At 39.0% G+C, this 20,075-nt stretch overlaps 1 protein-coding gene across 1 annotated transcript; it reads left to right on the top strand.

The window, feature by feature from the left end:
• Positions 1-520: 520 nt before the first annotated feature.
• On the top strand, positions 521-19,739 carry LOC126812230 (autocrine proliferation repressor protein A). The gene is made up of 14 exons (XM_050538515.2): positions 521-1,026; positions 2,861-2,975; positions 6,771-6,882; positions 7,479-7,595; positions 10,146-10,238; positions 11,188-11,277; positions 12,212-12,341; positions 12,689-12,809; positions 14,350-14,437; positions 15,409-15,447; positions 16,418-16,506; positions 17,431-17,524; positions 18,202-18,267; positions 19,560-19,739. The coding sequence occupies exons 1-14, from the start codon at positions 837-839 to the stop codon at positions 19,677-19,679; spliced, it is 1,464 nt and encodes a 487-aa protein (XP_050394472.1). The 5' UTR covers positions 521-836; the 3' UTR covers positions 19,680-19,739.
• Positions 19,740-20,075: the final 336 nt, after the last annotated feature.

Below are 20,075 nucleotides of genomic sequence, written 5' to 3'. Positions count from 1 at the left end.
TTTCTACATTCTTATGTCAACATTTCATGCACAAAATCAACATTTAAACAAAAAATTGACTTTATGTTTCATTTTCGGCGTTTTATCGGTAACTTTTATATATCATTAAATATTAAAATTAAAAAATAATTTCTTTATTTTACACGACAAAGAAATCAATTCATTGGTTTCTGAAAGTATCTAAAAAGAAATCTGGAATTTGAACTCTTATGAAAATATTTTCTACGTTTCAAAAAGTCTTGAAGTTAAAATCTTGAAATGAAAATGTCCAGAAAAAAATATAATGAATTATCAACATTATTACACCAGTTACAATCTAGTTATACGAAGTTAAAGCGAGATCAAGCCTTCAATTGAAGATGATTATAAATTCGCGCTTCACTAAAAATCTATATTTAGACTTCAATAAAATAAATGTAGGCCGACATACATGTACCTGTCACTTCCTCCACTATACAGGCCAAATAATGAGACGAATAGAGAATTTAATATACTGTTACGTAGTACAGAAGTTAACCCATTAATGTGACAGAATGAATGTGGTTTTCCTTAGTCAGGATATGTATATAATATACGGATATTCCATTTATATACCCGGATGTTGTTGACTAAAAACTGCGCGTTAATTCCCGACTAAAATGTTGGAGAACTCACCCATTAACATTTTATTGGGTGAAATTGATTATTTATGTCAGTTCAAACACATGATTATCATTAAGATAATAAACTCGTGTTGGGCTGAAGTCCAGTAAAATGTGAATTTTAAGCTTATCAAACATTCAGTAAGTACAAGTGACCATTGATAAAACAGAACCGATAGTTTGTTAGATGTTGATATGGTTAAGATGGGTATCATCTTAAAATTATTATGTGTTTTGGTATTGGTGTCGGGAATTCTGCCTACACCCTTAGACGACTATGTGAATAAACCCGATGCTACTTATAAATATTTCGAAATCACTCATTATGTGCATGAAGATCATACCTTGTATATTCTTAACATGACGTCACAGACATGGTTAACAGGTAAGTAATAAGAGAGAGAGAGAGAGAGAAATGGGGTTTAACGTCCACTCGACACAAACTCGGTCATTTCGAGACTCACATATGGTTTAGTTTTATTTCAATAATTCATCTCATTTACTGTATTCTTATTACTTACCACGTGACAAGGAGTAGGGTCGCCTGTCCAGTCTCGTGGGTTTTCTCCGGGTCCCCCGGTTTCCTTCCACTGCTAAAGACCCCTACGCGCAAGCGAATTATGTAAATAAAATTAAACCATATGTTAGTCCCGAAAAGACCTAGTTTGTGTCGAGTGGACGTTAAACCCCATTTCTCTCTCTACCGTAACACCTCACTGGTTTGCACGGATAAAATGAATAGTGAGACCTTTTATGCGTCTTCACGCTGTCACATGTGTAAACATAAAATAGATATTTGAGAAACGTCCTTGGTGAATAATATAAGTAGGCCAATAATAATATGATAATATAAAATATAAAGAAGACGGTGTGTGAATTTTTATACGTATGTATAACATGAACGACAAATATATGGTTGGTGTAATTCATCATTTATATATTTGGATCATGCCGTGTCTTTAAATTTTTTATAAACCAGATAAATCACCGGTGTCAACTTGATGCATAGGGGTACTGGGTACAGACACGATGAATGTTAGGTGGGGGTGGGGTGGGGAGCAGAACCTGAAATGCCGGCCGTCTGCGAGAGGCGAAAGAGCGGAGCTTACGTGTAGCCCCCTCCCCACCCCCAAAGAAAATTTGACGACCGCAAAGGCGTTTTCCTGCTATTCCAGCCCGTAAATACAGTAACTTCAAAGTGGTCAAATATAGGCAACCTTAGGTGACTTACCGGAATCCCAAACAAGCAAAGTGGTCAAATACAGGCAACCGTAGGTGACTGACCGGAATCCAAAACAAGCAAGCAATCGTTGTGGGATGGGGGGGGGGGGGAGGGGGGCTCGCGCTCCCCGAGAACATTTTGAAAATGCGTATTTCTGCTATTCTAGTCGGTGAGTTAAGCAGCTTTAAACTTTCCAAACGGTTTGCAACCGAAATCCCGCTCATTGCTGACCCGAATTCTAACCATCCAATCAGGCTATTTCAGCTGCATTCACAAATAATGATCGATGCCCGAAAAATATCGCACAAAGTGGAGTGGCTCCAGCCAAAATGTTTTAATCCATAGTCAATTCAGTACAAATCCATGGTCTTCAATTAAAAGAAAAGTAAAATTGGCGTTTTATTAGATTTCGGGCACTTTATTTTGCCAATTAGATAAAATAATAATTTTTGTTTTCACTTTACCCGTCTGCCCGAAAAGTCAGACCGCCCAAAAGTTAGGGGGCAGCCGCCCCCCCCCACCCTGCCCCGTACTTTAATAATTACATTTCCCTGTTTTTGTTTTGTATATATTTGGAACTCAATCAAAATATTAAAGGGGCATTATGTAAGATTTAAATATAGTGCTGACAGTTCTCGTAATAATAGTTTAGAAATAGACAATGAAAAGGGATTATATTGAAAATTACAATTTAATTACTTTATTCTGAGCGAAGTTGTGAATAGCTTAGTCTCGATTTTCATTTCAACCGTTGTTACGATGATAAACAAAGTATCGATTATCCATTTTTAAATTAAATTATTAATTGGCGTGTTTCAATCCATTCAAAATGGCGACCATCCGATGAGTTGATTATGGGCTTGTCATGTGAATAAATGTCTTATTAATGATTTATGTAACATTTTAGGCCAAAATAAAGACCCGCAATAGGCAGATTTAGCTCTTTTATAATGTATCTTTAATTAAAGTAACAGTTAATGTGTTTAATGACTTTCAGAGGATATTGTAGAAAAACCAATATGGTGGCACTATCTAACAGTTACTATACCACACGTTATCAGATATCCTGATGCAGCGTTTATGTTTATTGAAGGTGGATCTAATACTAATGGGTAAGTGATGGCGAAATCTATTTGTTAAGGTCAGCTCAGTTTTTGTCAAAGTCCCCAATTTAAACTGCAATTAGTAAACAAGCTACCTTACCGGCTAAATCTATTTGTTAAAGCCAGCTCAGTTTTTGTCAAAGTCCCCAATTTAAACTGCAATTAGTAAACAAGCTACCTTACCGGCTAAATCTATTTGTTAAGGCCAGCTCAGTTTTTGTCAAAGTCGCTGAGATGTAAATAAGGTTAAGGCACGTGATTGTTGGCGAGATTGTGGTTTAGGGTTAAGATAAGCATTGGGGCTAGGTCCTCGGTTAGGATTAGGGTTGGGATTAGCGCTAGCCCTGTTTCAATCTCGTGATCTATGACGAGAAATTGAGCTGGCCTTATCATTTAGCACTAACAATGGGTAAGTTCATATTTGAAGACAGCATCATCACAGGATGTCTGCTAGTTTTACGACAAAATCACATACGTATTTTGTCCACAGCATTAGGTCACAAAATGAATCAATTTTAAAGTAGCTAAGTCTCTAACTCAATATCATCCAAAATCTTCAACATTAAAAACACAAATTATTTGTCAATTTAAATCAACATTGATGCTGTGATCTTACAGGAAAAGGATGGGCTTCTGATATCCAATATTTAAGACAAAATAATCATTTTGCCATTGGTACACGAATCGTGTACTATAATGCGTTTCAGCCCCAGTTCTAGCAAGAGACTCGAGGAACGAGGCTAGACATTGCACCAAACCTAACGGCGTATGTAGACTGGAATAACCAGGCGCTAGAAATTTGCATTCGATTGAGACTACGGGCTTATTTCGCGGAACATAACTGATTTGAAATTAGAGTAAAAACGGAAACCATTGAATGTATATCAGTTTATATACATTCATATTACAGTATTATATGAGTTGCGACACACTTGTGTCAATTTCTAGGTCCCAAATGTTAGCGATTTAGCTCCTTTAAGAGAAATTTGTCATTGACCTTTTTCAAGCGGCAATTGGGGAAAACCAAATTTAATCCACAGTATTAGGTCACAAAGTGAATCAATTTTAAGAGAAATTTGTCATTGAACCTATTTAAGTGGCAATTGCGGGAAATCCGTATCTTTACTGATGAACTTGTTCAAATATCATATAAATAGACATCTCCAAGGTCATGTTATCAATATTGTGTTATCTGCTGGAGAAATAACTTCGAGATTGAAAGATTGACGTATCAGGGTCGTATCTTCGAAGAAAATCACGAAGAGTCCAATTCAGTTTATAGCAGTTTATTTTTCCCGCAGTGTTACCGCTATTCTCCAGAATCATTATCCACGTATAAGTCAAATTTAGGGAACACGCGAAACTCCTCAAGTGCACTACATGTACTTCTAAAACTTTTTAAGCTTGGTTTTGTTTAAAATTCATCGGGATTTTCCGGCGTGACCCCCCCCCCCCCCGCGCCAGTGGTGTAGGACGGGGGCCTGGCGAGGGACAACATATACCGTAGTCGTTCGGATGGGACAAAAAGTCGAGGTCCCGTGTACATATTGGCGTGCAAGTAAAATAAGCCTTGACAGTTGAAATTCGAAATAAGAGTAGGCCATAGAGTCCATATTCGGACAAAATATCCCTCATGTGGTAACCGGAAAAATGTTTATGTAATATGGAATACTCAATGGGACAATATTTAATGATTTTTGTTTCTGCATTGCAGTTTGAACATTTTATATACGAAAGCAATATTTTTAACTAATGATTGCTGTTTTTACATTTTTATGTCAACATCGTCATTTGCAACAAGAAATTGATTCGTTTTAAGCATTTTAATTGGTCTACTATACTGCAAAACTGTTTCCGTAAGGGGGGTGGGGGGTTGGATGGCCGAATGGTTAGCACGTGCGTGCTGTATCATACGGCCTGTCATTGAGTCAACTGGCGTGGTTTCGAATCCCCGGTTGTACGTGACAAAGAGTAGGGTCGCCCGTCCAACCTGGTGGGTTTTCTCCGGGTCCTCCGGTTTCCTCCCACTGATAAAGACCCCTACGCCCAAGCGAATTATTGAAATAAAAAATTAAACCATATGTTAGTCCCGAAATGACCTAGTGGACGTTAAACCCCATTTCTCTCTCTCTCTGTTCCGTAAATTATGGTCATATAAAGACGTAAAATGGTGAACTATCCGGTTGAGAATCAATGAAATAAACGAACAGCTGGTTCGGTCTTTAATACCTTTATTGTTAATAACCCAGTATCAACTATCAAAAATCATTCTATTTCTAGAACATAAAGGATCAATACTACCAAAAAATGAGAGATAAAGTACAATTATTTGAATAATATCCCTTTTGTTTGTGGAAAATAAATTACTTTTTCTATTTTCAGCCATCCCATTTATCACTGATACTTTATTAATACATATTTCAAATGTTTTCACTTTTAAAGATACATTCCCGGGTACAAACTGGGTGATTTGATGATATATTTGGACTAAAAACATATTCAAACTAATTAATTCATCATGATTTTGCTTCAAATCCTTCTCAAAACATTTTAATTGTCAGGGAATAGCCGGCTATAAAGAATCGATCAAATAAGGTCATGACACAACGGGTGCGAGGTCGGAGGAGAATCCATTGCATACACAAGACAATGTTGCCTTTATCGCTGACTATTATTACAAATATCGAAGCCAAATTAAATTCTCGGATTATCCACTGCCCGCGTCTTTTCCCGTGATTTTTATCTCAGAAAGTGTTGTACGTCTAACTCTTCATAAAGTTTATCAACATGTACATCAAACACTCAATCTCCGCGTGCAACCTGCGACGTCACGCGTGCAGACACTCCTAATCGTCGGTCTGTCGATTAGGGAAACCCGTACATTTTTGTCCTGTATGTGCTCCATGTGTGTTTTTCAGGGAATCCATTATTTTTCTGGTAAGATTGGATATTTCTACTTTCCATATATACCAAAATTGCCATACTTTTATTGGAAATAACCACCCGATAAATACTTTTCTGGGAACGTAGCTTTAATAGGAATTAACTCATTTTAACTCATTAATATTGAAGAAATAGAGGATATTTGTCGTTTTGTCGTGAATAACATATTTTATTTTATCTCTAAGCAAGAAAACGTTTATATTTTCACTCATGCTACGCATTCGTGAAAATATAAACGTTTTCTTGCTTAGAGATAAAATAAAATATGTTATTCACGACAAAACGACAAATGTTCTATTTATTTTATGATTTTACAATCATTTTAGGTAAAAACAACTAGCCAGTGGAATAACATATTATTTCACTGATAAAACGCGGTATTCCACTACTGATCATAAAATAAATTGAAGAATTCTGTCAGTTTGGGGTAGAATACTAGGATAGTATGTGGTTGTATTTAGTAGTATCGGGTTAGAATATTGGGAAATATTTGCTAACAACCATCACCCCCCCCCCCCCCCCAAAAAAAACCCCAGCAGTCGTTTGCAGATTTTTTAATCTTGACCCCAGTTCTTGTAAACGTTTTACAGAACAGGTTATCGAAAGGTTCTTTTCTTCTAATAAAGAATGAACCATGTTGGAATTTTTTCCATAGTTATTGAAACCCAATAGACAGTCTAAAATCAACGTTTATGAAATGGAGTTACCTGCCCTTTGAATCACACTATAACATACTGCGACGTTCTCGCTTCAGAACACGCAGCTGCCGGTGAACTATGTTTATACGAATATGTAAAATTATTCAAGAAGTGATTTTGTTTTTATTTTCCCGATAACCAGAGTTCTTATTATCGTTTTCAGGCCCCCGACGGGAACTGACAATTTTGTTGCCCTGACAACAGCCATGGCTGTGAGCACCGGTGCTATTGGTGCAGACTTGAAGATGATACCAAATCAACCAGTAGTTTTTAAGGTATATTGTATGGGTTTATCTTTTGGTTTAAGTAGGCATTGGGTAATAATAGAGGTGTGTTATTCGGGTGATTTGCTGTCATAAATTACAGTGCCATCCAGTCTGTAAATAATCTGTGTTATAAATTAAAGCGCAAAATAATGATTAATCTAAAGAGTTTAGCTTGTCGTATCATCTTCAAAAGGCTTGATCCCGCTGTTGTAAAAAAGTCGCGGTGGATGCCTCAGGAACACGCTGTCGTATATGATCAGTTCTTTATCAAGAAGTATCAATTGAGCTGGCCTTAACAAATAGATTTAACCGTCCTGGGCTATTCCAATTATGAGAGCAACGAGGGGAGGGGGTGTTCTCAGGCGGTGCTGTAAAATTGACGGGCAATGTATATTGTTATTATGCCCCCCCCCCCCCGGGCCTGGATGGCGGAAGTTTAAGACTACAGTGCGTGAAAGAAAGGCTTATAACAGTGTCATCTGGTGGTCCTTGACTTTAGTCTGCTTAAATCAGGTACTGATAACCTAGTAGGTGATGGATAGATTTAAAGGCCCCGTGGTCCGCTATATCCACCATTGAACACTGAACTATATAAATTATTTTAGGCTGATCCGACACACCAACGTAGATCTGAGGATGCCATCATTGCATGGACTTGGAAGACATTTGTTGAATCCAATGGTTCAAATCCAGAAATTCTTCTCAGAATGCCAATGACAAAGGTAAACTAATATTTATGTTATCTTTTAGAAGATTATAACGTTCAGTAAGAGCGTCTATAATACCCCCGTCAGATCGGGGGTGGGGGTGGCGTCCTTACTGCGCTGCTAGGGCGTCAAGATCGTCATTAGCGTGGTAAAAGTGTGATGGAAACGGCAGATATCGTGCTGTGGTCTCCGTGGTCGCCAATGATCCCCGAGTCACGGTGTTTGTTTTGAGCATGTTCAAAACAAACGCCAAGGTTCTGCGATCTGACCTGGGAAGCTGTGAGAAAGCGACTTTTTCAAGTTAGTAAAATTTTTTTGACATTTTCTCGCGCGGTGTTCACGTTTGCCGGCGACCTTATGCATTGTCTGGTCGCCGTACGGTCGCAGCAGCTCAGTAAGGACGCCGCCCGGTCGGACGGGTTTTTTAGTAAACATGTAGCATTTGAGAGATGTGGAAAGATATCGGGTATCCGATGCTGTTGCAAGTCGTTGCCATTGAAAAAAACTTTTTTTTTCACTAGTATGGATCGGATCGGTAGGTCAAGTGACTCGTTGGGGAAGTCAATCATTACGAATAAATCCACCGAACATCAATCTGATTAACACACAGATCCAATTTCGTTTCGTTTTTATAGTTCAAAATTTCGATTTGACTTGTCTTTACTACACTTGGATCTGGAAGCGTTGTTATTTAACTCGTGTTCTGCTTGAAATGAGGGGTCGAATCGAGCGTTTGACCTTTTTTGCGCGGAACTGTGGGTAGACATTAGCGGCAATAGAAATCAAAACAAAGCAAAAGTAGATAAAAAAATACATGGCGGTCGCTAATTGGTTAATCGAATGACTGACGTAATCGGGTCAAATGTCACTTGCTTGGTACCTGACGTCATAGAACGTGAACTCCCACTATAACTTGTTAGATCTACATGTAGTGTAGCACACTGATCCGCAGTGAATAAGGATGACATTGATGCGGCTTAATGAGCTAGAAATATTAACTTTTTTCCTGCGACAAATTAAATTTTAAAACATTTTTTGTATATATTGGAAAAATAAATAAAGGCGTTTGACGTATTTGTAGGTAAAAATTATTTCCTATTTAGTGTAAATGGGTATTAAAATGACTCCGAAGCAGTTATGTCTTATGTAAACAATGCACGCGTCATTCAGCCAATGATTCACACCGCGTGCTCTGACAGCACGTGTTAAGGCAGTCATCTATGACAGAGGTATTATACGAGACTCGTAATTCTCTGTGAAACAGATTGGTAGTGTAGGCCATCGAAAGTATAAAAAACGAAACGAAGTATTGATCTATATTTTAATTAGATTGACCGAACATTTGATTCTGCTTCTCGGTTAGGTCTATGAGAAAAATCTAAATGAGAGAGAGAAATGGGGTTTAACGTCCACTCGACACAAACTAGGTCATTTCGGGACTAACATATGGTTAAATTTTATTTCATTAATTCGCTTGCGCGTAGGGGTCTTTATCAGTGGGAGGAAACCGGAGGACCCGCAGAAAACCCACGAGGTTGAACAGGTCACCCTACTCCTTGTCACGTACAACCGGGGATTCGAAAACACGCCAGTTGACTCAATGACAGGCCGTATGATACAGCACGCACGTGCTAACCATTCGCCCATCCAACCCCCCAATCTAAGTGAGAACAATATGACGAAACTAGTATTTCATGAACTAGAAGCCGTTGTAGAAAAGTTCTATTGGATTAGGTTAGGCAGCTTGTTTAACAACTGCAGTTTAAATTGTGACATGCTGTATCAATAGTCAAACACTGGCGTTATTACAGAAAATCTACGCACTAAAATCGCCAATTTTATTTTGACCCAAATCAAAGTTGTTGTGACATTTTACGCAAAATAAAGTCCCCCGACAACTATTTCTGTGTAATCATGACTGATTGTTCTATAATTTTCCACGAAAGTTAGTTATTGAATAATAGGACGTTAAACCCCATTTCGCGTTTGTTTCGTTCCGTTATTGAATAAATTTGCGTTTTGTGGACAATCCAAGGTTGTGCACCACTACGGGTCTATTGCCATTACTGATAGACTTTTTAAATTATTTACTGCAAGTTTGCTGAATTTCATCAAGAGAAGCCTTAGTCGAATTCAGCATCGTGCCAATTTTGCACAGTGTTATTGCCCTAGTCAACGAAACCATGAAACCTTGTAAATGTTTTGAAAGTCTTAGTTTGATTTATTGCGCCTTTGGCCAGCTGTACAGAATAATGTAAACGAAATGAAATAAAATGGGTTTTAACGTACAACTGTTCTACTCCGAACTGGGATAATGAAGACGGACAGGTAAACGAACACTTTACAGTTGGGATTCGAAATAATAGAAAACCGTAGCGCCGCTGTATGGGCAAAATTTGCCCAATAGGACACTTTATGGTGTATACCCGTCTTTATTAACCCAGTCGGAGCAGAACACTAGAACGTTAAACCCCATTTCATTTCATTTACAGATTATTATGACAGCTTCGTCTCTCTTTAGAAAGCTCTTGGTGAATGTTTTTGCATGTATTTTTTTGACTTCAGGCTTCTGTTAGAGCGCTTGATACTATCGCTGATTTCGTCAAAAAGAAGGTTAACAACACCGTGGACAAATTCTTTATAGCTGGCGCATCTAAGGTAAATACTTATATTAATAGTTGTGAAAGGAAAGCAAGATTTTAGTTACATTTTATTTTGTTTTGTGTTAAAGGGGCACTATGGGAGATTAGATAAAGTGCTGGCAGTTCTCACTATATAATAGTTAAAAACTAGATAATGTAAAGGGAATTTGCTAAAAATTTCAGTTAAATTGATCAACTCTGAACCGAGATATTAAATTTTGAATTTTAGGCCTAACCTCGATCACCATAAAAAAAATACAATCTTAATTATCCATTATTTGGATTTAATCATCAATGAGCGTTGAGCAGCAGATCGGATTCAAATCCAGTAAATATCGCAGGCTAGCGATGCCATCGAGAGTTGATTATGTTCTGGATAAGTTAGTTAATGTCTAATTAATAATTTAGATAACATTTAATGCTTAAAGAAAGACCGGCAATAGGCAGGTTTATCTCTTGCAAAATGTATGTTTAAGTGTATTAATCTAGTGTTATGTAATTCTTATGGTAATTTCATTCTGACGGTCAACAAACTTAAGTCGATTGTGTATGACTTCTGCAATACATCATTCTACAAACAGATAACTTTGAGAATAGATCTCTGCACTAATTGGCCACCATATTCAAAACTTAATGGGTTCTAATCCTTTTTTACATCTTTCAAACACACAAAGATTAAATAAACATTTTTTATTTTATTAAATGGAAGTACTTGTAGAATACAAGCTCCTCAAAATTCTCGAAGTACAGTTACTGTTTTTGACTTAAATCGTCGATTTTTGAATTTAAATGTCGGTCAGCTAGCTTTGTGTCTTTTCTCAAGCTGACCTAAGTTTCGTATGTTGCTGCTAGTACAATGAATTTGGCATAGTTAGCATTGCTGTTTGGGTGGACGAATGATATTTATTTTATTGTCAGGGGCATAACCAAGTCACTGTGCATTAATCGTTTGTTTTTGTTTATAGCGTGGTTGGACAACATGGACTACAGCTGCTGTGGATAAAAGAGTTATCGCAATGGCGCCTATTGTCATGGATTTATTACACATGGTTCAAGTAAGCTGTTTTATACATTCTGCTAACCTGAAGAGCCAGTGCATACTAGCGATTGTTAATTGGCGATTAATGTTTCAGTGAGCAAACGCTGGCTCGCTAACCCTGGAGGTTCCGGATCCGATCCCGGTGGCTGGCTCGCTAACCCTGGAGGTTCCGGATCCGATCCCGGTGGCTGGCTCGCTAACCTGGAGGTTCCGGATCCGGTCCCGGTGTTGGCCGAGAAAGTTGCTCGAGATTTTCCGGCGTGGTTTCCCTTTGTTGTGCAGTAACAGTGCCTAGTCGTTCGGATGGGACGAAAAACCGATGTCCCGTGCACGCATTGGTGTGTACGTAAAAGAGCTCATGACAGTTGGAATTCAATTGCTGCCTAGGCAAAATCTCCCTCATAGCACACTGTATGACCCCTATGGCGTATGTCCGCCTTCATTATCCCAATGTGTGCAGAATTTATTCAAATCATCCTAACCAAACCCCCCCCCCCCCCCGTAGCTCCACGGGGTGTTGGATGGCTGAATGGTTAGCACGTGCGCGCTGTATCATAAAGTCTGCCATTGAGTCAACTGGCGTGGTTTCGATTTATGGTTGTACGTGACAAGGAGTAGGGTCGCCTGTCCAACCTCGTGGGTTTTCTCCGGGTCCTCCGGTTTCCTCTGCTAAAAAGAACCCTATGTGGAAGCGAATTATGAAAATAAAATTGAACCATATGTTAGTCTCGAAATGACCTAGTTTGTGTCGAGTGGACGTTTAATCCCATATCTCTCCCTCACTGTTAGCTCCACAAATTGTCGAAATCGCGGGTGTGTCTATTAGTCTTAGCAAATCCGCTTTACAAATGTACATGGAATAAATCTAATGGTTACCTTAATTATACGAAATATTTTTATATACTAAAATTAGTAGATGATATCGTTTATTTTCATTTTAACTTTTGCAGAATCTACATCATCATTTCCGAGCTTATGGTGGTTGGACGTTCGCTTTTAAAGATTATTATGTACTCAATTTTACTGACCATTTAGATAACCCATATACCCAGGCCATGGCTGATATAATAGATCCTATTGGTGAGTTTCTACTTTAATACGCTAGCCTATGCCTACGTAAGAGTAGGGTCCCCTGTCCAACCTTGCTGGGTTTCTCTGGGCTGTCGGACCCCCCCCCCCCCCCTCCCCCACAGCTAAAGACACCTATTAGTGAGTTTCTACTTTAACACACTATTTTATTCCTGGTTTTCATTCTTCGCTTGTACGTCAGTTTGATTAAAATACAGATTTATATTTCGTTTCGTTTTTTTAATACTTTCGAGGACTATACAACACGAAGATCTTACAGGTAGGCCTTTAAACCACATTTCGTTTCATTCGAGTGCGTTTCATAATTTTGTTAATACTCGCATGTTTGTATTTTGCAGCGTATAATGACCGTTATGCTACTATACCTAAGATTATTGTATCAACTGGTGGAGATGAATTTTTTTTACCTGACGATTCACATTATTACTTTAATGAATTACAAGGACCAAAATATCTCAGGTAAATATTATCACCTCACGCTTTTAGATTTCATGTTCTCTTTTCTTTTGGAAATACCGAGAACCCGGGCAAAATTTCTCTCATAGCACACTGTAAGGCGTACGCCCGTCTTAATTATCCCAGTCGGAGTAGGACGTTAAACCACATTTAATTTCATGTCTTTTAGAAGTAAGTAATTTTATTATCTTACAATTGAACTCAGGGCCCTTATTCACGAAAACTTAAACTAAGATACAATCGAAAGTTTAAGAAATACTGCAATTCGGTTGGCTGCCCAGTAAAATCAATTTGCATATATCAAATGAAGTTGCAGTATTTCCTAAAATTTCGGTTGTAACTTAGTTTAAGTTTTCGTGATTAAAGGCCCAGAACCTTAAATATACATTACGAAAGAGTCAAATCCGTCCATTATGGGGTCTTTCTCTTGGCCTCAAATAGGCGTTGGAGTAAAGGGGGGGGGGGGGCAACATTAGTTCTAAAAAATCTTTTATCTATCTTCTATATATATATTTGTGACTGTCGTTTGTCTGTCTGTCTGTCTGTTCGGGGTTGGCGGCTACACTAGGTCTGCCCTGAGTCTGAAATTTGGGGTATAGGGGTAGCTCGGACCGGGGAGTAACATAGGCCAGGTGCCGTTAGTCTACCACTTCCGGTTTCGGAGTTATGACCCCCGAGCGAAGCCGGTCTGTTCTGGGTTGGCGCTACACTAGGTCTGCCCTGAGTCTGAAATTTGGGGTATAGGGGTAGCTCGGACCGGGGAGTAACATAGGCCAGTTGGCGTTAGTCTACCACTTCCGGTTTCGGAGTTATGACCCCCGAGCGAAGCCGGGTATCCTGCTAGTATATGATATTATGATTTTATTTATTATCATGTATATGTTGATTACAAATTATTCATCTATGTACCATACTGACATACAAATTGTATTTGTGTGAGTGTGAAGGACGGTGACCAGAATATGCTCCCTTTTCACTGTTAATGCTAGGGCCCTAGCCACATTAACCCTTGGCAGTTTAAATTCGAAATAAGAGTAGGCTGTAACGATGCAGTCCGGACGAAATGTCACTCATAGCACGCGGTATGGTGTATAGTCGCTTTCATTAGCCCAGTCGGAGCAGAAAAGTAGGAGAGAGAGAGAGAAATGGGGTTTAACGTACACTCGACACAAACTAGGTCATTTCGGGACTAACATATGGTTTAATTTTATTTACACAATTCGCTTGCGCGTAGGGGTCTTTAGCAGTGGGAGGAAACCGGAGGACCCGGAGAAAACCCACGAGGTTGAACAGGCGACCCTACTCCTTGCCACGTACAACCGGGGATTCGAAACCACGCCAGTCGACTCAATGACAGACTTTATGATACAGCGCGCACACGCTAACCATTCAGCCATCCAACCCCCCAGAAAAGTAGGAAGTTAAACCCCAGAGGAAATGTAACCCATAGCACACTGTATGGTGTATGCCTGTCGTCATTAGCCCAGTCGGAGCAGAAAAGTAGGACGTTAAACCCCGTTTCATGTCATGAATCATTTTTCAGAATTTTACCAAATGCAGAACATTCCTGTGCTGGTCATGAAATTAGTTTGTTATTTACAATGCGGGCTTTCTTTTTATCAGTTATTACGGTAAGTTCATGTATCTTTTATATTTAAATGTGGTTTATGTCGCCGTCACCCGTTCGTCCGTCCGTCGGTATGCCTTTCACATTTCTTGTTAGAATACTGATTGATGTGTATATATTGCGGTTTTTACCGCGAGGGGATTGGAAATGGAAGGAGCGGCACAAACTCTAGCTACGTCACTGTCACGTGGGTATTCTATTCAATCTGTTTCACAGATTATTACGAAAGTCTTCTAATATCTCTGTAAAAGATGACTGCCTTCAACACATGACGTCATATCACTATATTGTTACTGTAAGACTTTACTGATTCGAGCAGAATGGCGCCTTTTACTCATGTTCATACCCATTTACATTACGATAGGAAATAATTTTTATCTACAAATACTCTAAACGTCTTTATTTATTTTTCTAATACATTGAAAAAATAATTTAGAATTTAATTTGTCGGAGGAAAAAAGTTAATATTTGTGTTATGAACCTTAATCAAACATTATTGGGGTTATCTTCCTTGTTACACGATAAGGTCGGGGGGATGGGGCTGTTTTCCTTGTCACAAGATAGATTCTTATCCATGTTCGTGTTATCTATCTTGTTAAAAGATTAAAATTTATCTTTAAACGAAATTTGATGATTGATCTTTTGCAGAGTAGTAAGGGAGAATGGTGGTCGAATGGTTTAACGCGTGCGCATTTGATCAGAAAGTCTGTCGTTGAGTCACGTGACGTGGTTTCGATTTTCGCTTGTACGTGACAAGGAGTGGGGTCGCCTGTCCAGTCTCGTTTGTTTCTCCGGGTTCCCCGGTTTCCCCCGCCAGCTATTGACCCCTACGCGCAATCGAATTATTGAAATAAAAATGAACCATATGTTAGTCCCGAAATGACCTAGTTTATCGTAGTGCACGGGCTAGGAGTGTTTTTACACTTTCTAGATACCAATACTCATTCACCTTTGTATGATATTTATACATTTCAGAAAACGACCCTTCCCAAGTTTACATGGGTTCGAGAAGAGGTAATTAATATACAATATACTTTAAAACTAAAACAGATTGTCATCCAACCATATGAAGAGTCCAGGGAAAGAACGATCGAAGTCACATTTTTGTCTTTTCGCAAAAAAGGCAAAACAGACTTTGGACGAGAATGCTTGACGCGAACAGAACAACAATTCGGTTTAGTAACAACTTCAAAATGATGTTTAATACGAATCATAATTACCAGTACAACAACTGACATGCACTTTTCAGCCAAATTAAGGTCAAATAAATACGATGGACTTGTATTTTTCCGGGAGGTTATTTCAGAGGGGCCTTGGTTCAATGTGACTCCGGTCGTTTTTACCTGAAATTGATTGTTCCACAGAAAGTTTATACAATATGCTACCATATCGTGCCATTAACTGGGGTTAGTAAAAAAGTGACTTAGATCGTTTTTCCCTGGGGCCCTTCATATACAATTCAATGAACTCGACAATTTGAACCCATATTATCAAAGACAGACTGTTTCAATGGCATTTGGCAACAGAACAGGTCACAAATCTATGGAATACAATAACTGCCTATGGGCGACGTTTAGACCGGGGTTTCTCATTGTATTGATGTAAGACGCTGGCTCGCTAGTCTGGAGGTCGGGTGTTCGATCCCTGCATTGGCCGAGAAAGTTCATCCAGATTTTCCGGCGTGGTTCTCCCCTTGTCAGTGATGCAGGACAGCTGTCTAGTCGTTCGGATGGTACGAAAACCCGAGGCCCTGTGTAGACATTGGCGTGCACGTAAAAGATCCCTTGACAGTTGGAATTAGATATAAGAGAGGGCCGTAGTGCCACTGTCCGGGCACAATTTCCCCCATACCACACTGTATGGCGTATGCCCGTCTTCATTAGCTCATATATATTTTCAAGTTAGCAAGGATGGAACTGATATTTGAAACATTTCCTGACCCTAAACCCTAACCCTAACCCTACCGATGTTAATATATTTTCAGACCCCAACAGGTGGACGCATCACAATAATGTCTGACCAAAAACCTAAAACTGTTAACATGTATTATGCCACGACCCTTGATGGAGAAAGGTTTGTTTATTATATAACTTTAAGTATAGCGTATTTATCATTTAACCTAACATTGATAGAAACAGCTTTATAACTATTATTATTCAACTTTAAGTATAGCGTATTTATCATTTAACCTAACATTGATAGAAACCGCTTTATAACTATTATTACGCAACTTTAAGTATAGCGTATTTATCATGTAACCTAACATTGATAGAAACAGCTTCGGAACTATTATTCCATCATAACTCGACGTTCCCATTCTTGGGTGTGACTTTTTTTATTTGCTCGATACTGTAAGTCCGACATTCAAGATTTTGTTAATTCCGACCCAATCGGGATTTAGTTGCTGCAACAGAAGAGAGAGAGAGAGAGAGAGAGAGAGAGAGAGAGAGAGAGAGGGTTTAATGTCCACTCGACACAAACCAGGTCATTTCGGAACAAACATATGGTTCAATTTTTATTTCAATAATTCGCTTGCGCGTAGGGATCTTTAGCAGTGGGAGGAAACCGGAGGACCCGGATAAAACCCACGAAATTGGACAGGCGACCCTACTCCTTGCCACGTACAACCGGGGAATCGAAACCACGCCAGTTAACTTAATAACAGTCCTAATGATACAGCGCGATCGGGGCTAACCATTCGGTCATCCAACCCCCCTTAGCTGCAACAGAAAGTCACGACATGAACCAAACGACCGGACGCCGGAAGGTCGACGACACTGAAAAACTAATGATTGCCAGAAACAGGATTGGATTTGTGGAATAACCGATAGATTCAAGTTATCCACCTTCCAAGTCATATGCTTTGTTTAACAAATTAGTATATAAAATCCGATGTCCCAATGAAAAACACTTCATTTTATGTATACACTTATTCAGATCTATATTATCATAGTTTCTGTGCTTGGACCGTATAACATTATTTTTTATAAATTACAGGCGAGATTTCAGACTATTAGTTGGTACACCAGGAGACCCATCAAAACCATTGCCCCATCCAGTAATTTGGTTGCGCGATGATGTCAAAGATATGGTACGTCATAAGATAATTATTATTCAAAAAGTATAGTTAATGAAAAGCTGACAGACATTTCTGTAGTATACCAACTGTTGCTGTGCCAATCTGATTAAAACCCTGATCATATTTCATTTCGTTTTTATAGTTCAAAATTTCGTTTTATGTGTCTGTACTACACTAGGATCTGGAAGAGTTGTTATATAACCTGTGTTTTGGATGACGTGAGGGATTAGCCAATGAAACCATCTGTTACAGCGACTTCTTGGCGTACGATGCACAGAACTGTGGGTAAACAACTAGAAACGTCAACGCTGATTGATTAATCTATGTTTGACACCATAGGGTCCAAAAGCCGTGCGTATGACCTCTGAAGCGACTTCCCAGATCTTCATGTAGTATAGGTCATCAAAAGTATATATATTATGAAAAAAGTAAAAAAAAACGAAATATAGATCTGTATTTTAATCAGAGTCGTGTCGTGATTAAAATCGTGGTTTTAATCGTGGAGTAATCGTGGTGATCCTATCAGTTCTTATCATATATTGGCGTAAGTCGTAGCATTCGTGGTAACCGAGACTAAACTATGATTCGGGATAATGTTGATTATGAAAATTAAATGTAGAATTGAATAAATATCCTGTAATTTTATTTAAAAATATTGACTGTACCTAATATTCTTATATAATTTCCAGGGAAATAACACATACGTGGCCGAGATTGATAAACCTTTTGTTGGATGGACAGCCTTCTTCGTGCAGGTAATGATATTGACCTTTAAGATCATAGAATCCTGATATTTCTTCCAGATCGATTATTGGATATAAACAAAGATAACTTACTATTAAAATATGTAGAATATATCCCGCCATTACTGGGGGTTGGATGGCCGAATGGTTAGCACGTGCGCGCTGTATCATAAGTCCGTCATTGAGTCAACTGCCGTGGTTTCGATTCCACGGTTGTATGTGACAAGGAATAGGGTCGCCTGTCCAACCTCGTGGGTTTTCTCCAAGTCCTCCGGTTTCCCCCAAATCTTAAAGACCCCTACGCGCAAGCGAATTATTGAAGTAAAATTAAACCATGTGTTAGTCCCGAAATGACCTAGTTTGTGTTGAGCATGTTAGCACGTGCGCGCTGTATTATAAAGTCTGTCATTGAGTCAACTGGCGTGGTTTCGATTCCCCGGTTGTACGTGACAAGGAGTAGAGTCGCCTGTCCAATCTCGTGGGTTTCCTCCAAGTCCTCCAGTTTCCTCCCACTGCTAAAAACCCTTACGCTCAAGCGAATTATTGAAATATAATTAAACCATATGTTAGTCCCGAAATGACCTAGTTTCTGTCGAGTGGACGTTAATCCCCATTTCCCCCACTCGCTCTCCCGCCATTACTTACCAAGTCCCTAACTAACTATCGCTAATAACGGGAGGGAAGTAAAGGCATTTCTGAATGTAACTTCCTGTCCAACTTATTCTCGGACATCCAGAACCACCTAGTCTTCAACGTACGGACAGTAATTGTCTGAATAATAGAGACTAAGACGAGAGAGAGAGAGAGAGAGAGAGAGAGAGAGAGATTTAACGTCCACTCGACACAAAATAGTTCATTTCGGGACTAACATATGGTTTAATTTTATTTCAATAATTCGCTTGCGCGTAGGGGTTCTTTAGCAGTGGGAGGAAACCGGAGGACCCGGAAAAAACTCACGAGGTTGAACAGGCGACCCTACTCCTTGTCACGTACAACCGGAGATTCGAAACCACGCCATCCAACCCCCGAGACTAAGACCAACTAATTTAGTGAACAAATGGCAATGAAATGAAATGGGGGTTCAACGTCCTACTATTCTGCTCCGACTGGGATAATGAAGACGGGCATACGCCATACAGTGTGTTATGAAGGAAATTGTGCCGAATCCAACTGCCAAAGGATCTTTTACGTTCACGCCAATGTATACACGGGACCTCGTTTATTTTCTGTATAGTGCTAGTGATGAAAATATGGAAACTAACGTATTTGTAACATTAATTTGTTGTTGTTTTTCATTTTACCAGGTAACATTCCCAGGTGTGGCCGACTCAGTCTTAGAATTTACAACAGAAACTCAGATCGTTCCAGATATATTTCCTTTCCCTGATTGTCAGGGAGCTAGCTGTTTGGGTGTCCTAGTCTAATTCACCATTTTTCAATCGTAAATAATCGTAAATAAAATATTTATATTTATTTTTAGAAATAAATAGTCAAGATTTTTGTGTTAAAAACCTGTGATCTCTATCGTATTCATAAGCAAATAATACGACCCCATTTTATTTTAAAAAAGAAAATAGGATTTAACGTTCTACTGTTCTGCTCCAACCGGGATAATGAAGACGGGCATATGCCATACAGTGTGCTATGAGGGTTATTTGGCTGTACTAAGGCCTATTCCTATATAGAATTCAAACTGCCAAGGGATTTTTTAGGTACACGTCAATGTATACACGGGACCTAGGGGTTTTGTACCATCCGAACGACTAGACAGCCGTCCTTGTCAGGCTAGGGAGGGGGGAACAGCACTAACGTCTTACTCA

The sequence above is a fragment of the Patella vulgata genome, chromosome 2, assembly GCF_932274485.2.
Source record: "Patella vulgata chromosome 2, xgPatVulg1.2, whole genome shotgun sequence".
NCBI lineage: Eukaryota > Metazoa > Mollusca > Gastropoda > Patellidae > Patella > Patella vulgata.
The sequence above is the reverse complement of the archived record's forward strand: the minus strand, read 5'-3'. Positions and strand labels throughout refer to the sequence as shown.